Source organism: Myotis brandtii, unplaced genomic scaffold (genome assembly GCF_000412655.1).
Source record: "Myotis brandtii unplaced genomic scaffold, ASM41265v1 scaffold78, whole genome shotgun sequence".
NCBI lineage: Eukaryota > Metazoa > Chordata > Mammalia > Chiroptera > Vespertilionidae > Myotis > Myotis brandtii.
In genome coordinates this window covers 852,575-860,039 of record NW_005371131.1, presented here as the reverse complement: position 1 = coordinate 860,039, position 7,465 = coordinate 852,575, and the positions used below count along the sequence as shown (strand labels likewise).

Here is a 7,465-nt window from a genome sequence, read left to right as displayed (position 1 = left end):
CTGTGCTCTGTGGAGCTGTGGTCTCCCAGGGACTGCTTTTCTGGGTGGGTCCATCCACATCCACGGGGAATCAGAGCAGCTCCGCCTTTGTCCATTTTACTATTAGAACCTGCATTAGATTTCCTTTGGGAAAAGGTTTCTGTCGCTAAAATTAAATTTGAAAAGCACTTCTCTGACGTCTCGGCATACAGATAGGGAAACTGAGGCCCAGAGAGGAGGCTAGAACTTTGACCTGGAGTCAGACTAGTGCTGCAGTCCAGGCCTCCTGGGCTGTCAGCACTTTGTCTTGTGAGGTTGGGATGGTAGGTGAGCAGGCAGAACTGAGGGGCGTTGAGAAGCGAATAAAGGGGAAACGGGGGGCAGAAGACGGGAGTGGAGGAGTGGCTCAGGACGCGGAGGGCGCCAGCGAAGAGGAGCTGAGCCACCTGTGTACCCCCAGGCACTGGAGGAAGCGGCTGGAGATTCAGTGGACCCTGGAGAGGTGACAGCTGGGGAGGGATCCCCCAACCTGGTATCTCAGGCCGAGTGGGTGCCCCTCTTTTAGCTGGTGGGGCGGCTTGCCACCACAGGACAGCAGCTGGGGGGTCTGGGACTTCACAGGCTGTAGTGCCTCTAGCAAAGGGGACCCTTCCATCCTAGTGCAGTGGGGATCACGGGCATTTCTTTGTCCACTTCGATCCACGTCAGAGGTGGCAGCTGACGCCTTGGGCCCACAGGAAGGTAGGTCAGAGAGCCAGCACCTGACCTGCTAGGAGCCCCTCATCGTGGGCTGGTTCCACCTCCTGACACCAGCCTCCTGACCCCTATTAGCTTCTGGCTCTGCCTGCCGGACTGACCTTTAAGAACAGATCCCCACCCCCCTATTTTTCTGATCTCTGAGGTGGGTGGTCTCTAGGTGGGCACTAGCTTACCTTAGGGCAGGGGTGGGCAACCTTTTTGTGAGTGTGTGCCAAAACCAGCAAAATCTCTGACTCAAAATTCTTCTGCGTGCCAACCCTAATTTTTTGAGAACATGTTACACCTACTTGATATCTCTTAAGGTGTACGTATGTGAAGAACCTTGAAGAAATAATAAAATTCATTCGAGCGACAAAAACACAGTATATGATGATGAAAAATACATTTATTTTTTAATGTATACATGTACACTGATAGTCCGACAGAAAACTTTATGACTCCGTTTGATATTATCAGTGGGACTTTTGCTGCTGCATCACTGATGACAGAGATTTTACATCAGGTTTATATTTCGTGACCTTCAGAGATATGCACGAGCTACTACTTTAGAACAGTGATGGCGAACCTTTTGAGCTCGGTGTGTCAGCATTTTGAAAAACCCTAACTTAACTCTGGTGCCGTGTCACATATAGAAATTTTTTGATATTTGCAACCATAGTAAAACAAAGATTTATATTTTTGATATTTTATATATTTAAATGCCATTTAACAAAGAAAAATCAACCAAAAAAATGAGTTTGCGTGTCACCTCTGGCACGGATGTCATAGGTTCGCCATCACTGGTATATAATGATGAAAAATACATTTATTTTTTAATGTATACGTGTACACTGATAGTCTGACAGAAAACTTTATGACTCCGTTTGATATTATCAGTGGGACTTTTGCTGCTGCATCACTGATGACAGAGATTTTACATCAGGTTTATATTTCGTGACCTTCAGAGATATGCAGGAGCTACTACTTTCATCCGTCAGGCTACTCCTATTACGAGACTTAACAAAATTCATCACTGAGAACAAAGATTCACAAGCGTATGTGGATGAAACCAAAACACTGGTCGGATCTAGGAAGGCAGGGAGAGTTAAGGCAGAGGCATAGAAATTGCTCTTCCCCTCTCTCGTCAATCCATGTCTATGGTCTTTAAGATAATTTGTTAGGAAAAATTATTTATTTATCTAAGATGCACCTACACTGAATTTATCTGAAAATAAAAAAGTCGATATTAAGAAAAAAATTGTAAATGGAAGATTATAAGAGAGGGTTTCACGTGCCAGCAAAAGTTACTGGCGTGCCATGTTTGGCATGTGTGCCAGGGGTTGCCCACCCCTGCCTTAGGGACACTCAGGAGTTGGTCTTATGAGGTCTGTTTTACAGATGAGGAGACTGAGGCTCAGAGAGGGAAGAGGCTTAAGGTCATTCCACAGTACAGCCAGGATTAGGACTCCAAAGCAGGTTCTATTGTCCTAACTAGAGGGATCTACAGAGGGCATGCGCAGAGTCCCAGGGAGACAGTACCCTTGCTCACTGCCTGAACACCTGGACCCAGGTGGGCTGGCCCTTCCCTTCCCCCAAAGTGGCCTCCAAGGTGTGGCTGTGGCTGCTGGAGAGGTGGGGTCGCCCCCACCACTGTGAGATGCCCTGTACCATGAAGGAGAATGCAGTTCTTTTGTGTGATTTTTAGAGAGAGAGGAAGGGAGAGGGAGAGATAGAAACATCGATCAGCTGCCTCCTGCATGCCCCCTACTGGAGAGCAAGTCCGTAACTCTGCATGTTCCCCGAGGGGGAATCGAACCCTTGGCCTCTTGGTGCATGGGACAGTGGTCAATCCACTGAGCCACACCGGCCAGGCGAGAATACAACCTCTTACCTGGCCTCTGGGCCTTGGTTCTTCCCTAGCTCTTCACCTTCCCTTTTCAATTATCTTAATTTTTTTATTCTCACCCAGGGCTACGGTTTTTTAAATTGACTTTACAGGGAGAGGAAGGGGGAGAGAGACAGAAAAACATCGATGTGAAAGAGAAACCGACCGATCAGTTGTCTGCTGTACACGCCCTGACCTGGAATTGAGCCTGCAACCTTTTTGATGTACAGAACGACGCTCCAACCGGCTGAGCCACCCAGCCAGGGCCTTAAATATTTTTTTAATTATATAAGAAATAGGTTTACATTTTCATAATTCAAATTAAAAGGTTAGAAATAAACACATGAACTCCCCCTGCCTGCTCCCCCGCGCCCCGCAGGGGTCGCCTAGAGTGCCATCAGAGCACATCTGTGTTGTTTCCTGTATCACCTCACAGTTTGGAGGGTAGAAGTCGAGCATGGGTCTCGCCAGGCTAAATCCAGGCACCCGCAGAACTGCGTCTCCTGTGAGCTCTGGGTGCGATCGGCTTCTCGCCTTTTCCAGCATCTGGTGGCTGCCCTCCTTCTGTGGCTGACGGCCATTCCTTCCTCTTTAAAGAGAGCAAAGGAGTCAAGTCCTCACTTCACGTCACTCTACCTCCTTTCCTTTCGCAGCCACTCATCCCCCCCCCCGCCCTCCTGCCCTGCCTCTTATGCATCTACGGACCGATCCGTGGCTTCCTGGCCAGTCCGTAATCTAGGAGAGAGAGTCTCCTAGCAAGCTCAGGTCCCCTCCGCCGCAGTATAAGGTGATACTCACAGGTTCCGGAGCGGGACGCGGACATCTTTGGGGGCCAGTCCTCTGCCTGCTAGCGTCCTTCCTACCTTTCCTGTGATTTTCCATACATGTATCCGGATGTCCGGCTCCATGGGCTTTGTTTCCGTGAGTGGGATCACCCATGTACATTGCCAGAAACCAGCTTTTATCACCTAACTTTCCACACTCCTTGCCCCAGCTGTCCATGTGCACAGCTCTGCATTTTACCAGCTGCCTGGGTCCTTTGTAAGGCTCGATCTCATGACTTATTTAAGGGTTGTTTATTTAGATTGTTTCCAGTTCTTGTCTGTTGCCAGTCTTTGTACACGTGTGACTTTCTGTGGGGTCATTCTTACAAGTGGACCTGCTAGGTCATTGGTTCTCAACCTTCTGGCCCTTTAAATACAGTTCCTCATGTTGTGACCCAACCATAAAATTATTTTCGTTGCTACTTCATAACTGTAATGTTGCTACTGTTATGAATCGTAATGTAAATATCTGATATGCATGATGGTGTTACGAGACCCCTGGGAAAGGGTCGTTCGACCGCCAAAGGGGTCGCGACCCACAGGTTGAGAACCGCTGCGCTAGGTGAAGGGATAGGGTCATTAAAAATGCATCGGTGCTATCAAACTGCCCTCCACGAACCCCATCACAGCGACTCTCCCAGCAGTGGGTATTATCAGGCTTTTAAATACTGGCCAGTCTGTCCTCGCTGGTTTGGCTCAGTGAATAGAGTGTCAGCCTGCGGACTGAAGGGTCCCAGGTTTGATTCCTGTCAAGCGCACATGCCCGGGTTATGAGCTTGATCCCCAATGTGGGGCACGCAGGAGGCAGCTGATCAATGATTTTTCTCTCATCGTTGATGTTTCTATCTCTCTCTCCCTTTCCCTTCCTCTCTGAAATAATATAAAAATATATGTTTTTAAAAAAATACTGGCCAGCTGATCCACAAGGCCCTGTTCTGTGATGTCATCACTTTCAGCTCCTTTGCCCAGCACCTGCCACACGTCAGGCCCTGTCCTGGGCCCCGTGTCCTTGGGGGACTTATATCTGGCGGAAACAAGGCCTTTGGCGGCAGCGGAGAGCTTGTCCAGAGACAGAGCTAGGAGGGTATTTAAGCTGGGCTGCAGGTGAAGTGAGTTACCCAGGGAAAGAAAGATGTAAAAGAATGTTTCAGGCAGTGGAAAGAGCATGAGCTAAAGCTCGGGTGTGAACACACTGAATTGTTTTTTATAACTAGGGGGGTTTCTTGGGTGGAGTAAGGGCCAGGGATGAGGCTGCAAGGGTCAAACATGGAACAGGGACTTGGCCCTGCAGGACGGGGGCCTCAGAAGGGTTTGAAGCAGAAGAATGACAGGATGAGGTTTGTAGCTGGAGGGGAGGGGTGGTGGCGGGTACAGGCGGGTGGTGCTGGGGTCCAGGGGAAGCCTGGACCAGGGTAGGCCTGCCTACCTCAGGCTGGAGAAGGACCACTCCCAGGCAATGGGAGCAGCCCGTGACCCCTGGCCCTGCCTGCAGGAGGCCTGGGAGCGCAGCCTGGCCGAGATGGAGTCCTCCCACCAGCAGGTGATGGAAGAGCTGCAGCGGCACCACGAGCGGGAGCTGCAGAGGCTGCAGCAGGAGAAGGAGTGGCTCCTGGCCGAGGAGACAGCCGCCACGGCCTCAGGTGAGGACCCCGGGAAGGAGTGGCACAGCGGGCTCGGCCTCGCAAACCTCTAAGCTGAGGCTCCTCCTGGCTGGATTTGGGAGGCTCTTAAATAAGAAGCTGGGGTCCCTGGTGCTAGACTTAGGGTAAGGGATCAAGAGGAGTTGGAAGCCCCCAGAATTGGCCTCTGAACCTACTTAAAAAGAGGAAAGTGAGGCAATGAAAAGACACACCCCCCCCCCCATTGGCTGTGAGTGCTCCCTTGGGGCCTGTAGCCACTGGAAGGTCCACTGTGATCCAAGCCTATGCCCAAGCCGGTGCCATGTCCTGGGGGAGAGACTGCTTAGCCACAGACCCAGTTTTCACAGCGGGGCTACCTTACTGGGCACACAGGCCGGACCCCGGGGAGAGCAGGGAGGGGTGTGAGCAGTCCTAGGCCTTGCAGTGCCCAAGAGAGTGACCCATTTCTCAGATGAGGACACTGGGTCAGAGGTTAGTGATCTGTCCAAATGGCACAGCTTAGAGGTGGCAGAGCTCGAGTTGGAGCCCAGAGCACACTGACTGCAAAGCCATGCTCTGAACCGACCCTCTGCTTTGTGTGCCTGGCACAGCGCATGCACCTCCAGATGGTTTTAGAATAATGGAAACGATGGAAGAGATCACATGATCTAGAACTTACACCTGATAAGTGCTTGACACACTCAAGCCCATGGCCCCGCATCCCAAACCCTGGGGCCATGCATTTTGCTTTTAGGAAGATAACCTGGTGCATATATTAGGTATCTCAGCAGGATCTGGGCTTCACCGTGAAATCTAGCACCAAGTTATTTGCAGTGACATTTCTCAGGGTCACCCTTAAGTGGGACCTCAAATGTCCATTTAGGCCGGGGATTGTTACCAAAAAAGTTATGAAAAACTTCCAGTGTTCAGAGCTTTTAGATTTTGGAATTACAGACAAGATGATGGTTGAGGATTGTTTAATCCTCACAGCAACCCTGTGTAAGTGTGAAAAGAGACTCAGTCCTCGGGAGCTCACAGTCTGAAAAATCAACCAGAAGCTAATGTCTGTGCTGTGCATTGTTCGAAATGCTCTTCACACGTCTCCCAGTGACTCATGAGAGAAGGTGCATTGTTAACCCCACTTTCCAATGAGGACCTGGGGCCCAGAGGGGTTAAGTCCCCTGAGCAAAGTCACCTCGATTTGTATCCATTGCTGAGCCTGTACTCTTGACCACTAAGCTGGGCCACACAGATGGGTCTTGTTAAAGGACCCTCCAGGCTGTGCAGGGACAGTGGACTGTGTGGGCTCTACCCAGCCATCACTAGCAAAAGGTACCAGTGCTCAGACACTGGGTGTCTCCCCAGCAGGGTCCATCAGACAGGGATTGTGACCCTCTCTTGCTAGACAGGCTCAGGAAGGTCGAGCAACTTACCCAAAGCCACTCAGTTCACGACACAGCCTGGTCCTGGGCTCTTTGCATGCCACTGCCTGCTCCTGTCTCCACGGCACGTGTGGCGTCTCAGAGGAGGTAAAGTTGGTGCTGCTGACCCCTCCCCAACCTCCCCCTCGCTTCTGCTCTGTTTCCAGCCATCGAAGCCATGAAGAAGGCCTACCAGGAGGAGCTGAGCCGGGAGCTGAACAAGACACGGAGCCTCCAGCAGGGCCCAGACGGCCTCCGGAAGCAGCACCAGTGAGATGGCACTTGGGCCCTGGGGTCTGTGGGCTGGGCCTCCTTCTGAGCCGGGGACCCAGCTGCATACACTGGCCGTCATGAGTCAGGGACCTGTGCTGACGCCCCTGGGCAAAGGATACGTCAGTTTGCCCCCAGCTGAAACCCCCACTGCCATTGTGGCACCTGAACAGAGCAGCAGGGCCTTAGTCAGACCTCCATGCCGTCCACAGAGACAGTTCTTCAGGCCACCGTTCTTCTGGCCCCTTCTTGTCAGGCTGGTCTCGGCCTCCAACTCCTGTCCCCTCGTTAGTGTCCCCTAGAGCTGGGCTGCAGTGTCAGCCTCGGCCAGTCCCTGTCCTGCCACCGAGCACAGTTCTGGAGGCTGCAGAGGCTGTAGCGATGGGCTCCTCCCACCCGCCCCTCACAGAGGAGGCACCTGTAGCCACGGGAGCCTGTCACCGTTCAAAGCCCCACAATTGGGCTCAAAGCAACACTAGGGTGGGAATCAGGAGCTGCGTTGAGTTTGCCATGACCCGACTCAGGTGGCAGAGGGCATGCGAGCCCACATCCATCACTGTTCCCCTGCTCCGCCCCGGGCAGGTCAGACATGGAGGCGCTGAAGCGGGAGCTGCAGGTGCTGTCGGAGCAGTACTCTCAGAAGTGCCTGGAGATCGGCACCCTGACGCAGCAGGCCGAGGAGCGCGAGCACACGCTGCGCTGCTGCCAGCAGGAGGGCCAGGAGCTGCT

General features: G+C 52.2%; 1 protein-coding gene and 1 long non-coding RNA gene across 3 annotated transcripts in view; one reads left to right on the top strand and one right to left on the bottom strand.

Annotated features, from left to right (window-relative positions):
- TRIOBP (TRIO and F-actin binding protein) overlaps positions 1-7,465 on the top strand; it is a 54,569-nt gene that overhangs the window by 43,990 nt on the left and 3,114 nt on the right. For both annotated transcript variants that reach the window (XM_014530812.1, XM_014530811.1), the window contains exons 16-18: positions 4,919-5,066; positions 6,634-6,736; positions 7,319-7,465. The exon at positions 7,319-7,465 ends at the window's right edge or, in 1 of these variants, runs on beyond it. In XM_014530812.1, coding sequence (XP_014386298.1) covers positions 4,919-5,066; positions 6,634-6,736; positions 7,319-7,465 — 398 coding nt within the window. The remainder of the gene's footprint in view (positions 1-4,918; positions 5,067-6,633; positions 6,737-7,318) is intronic.
- LOC106724253 overlaps positions 7,385-7,465 on the bottom strand; it is a 20,834-nt gene continuing 20,753 nt past the window's right edge. The window contains exon 3 of the long non-coding RNA XR_001359994.1: positions 7,385-7,463. This is a non-coding gene — a long non-coding RNA (uncharacterized LOC106724253). The remainder of the gene's footprint in view (positions 7,464-7,465) is intronic.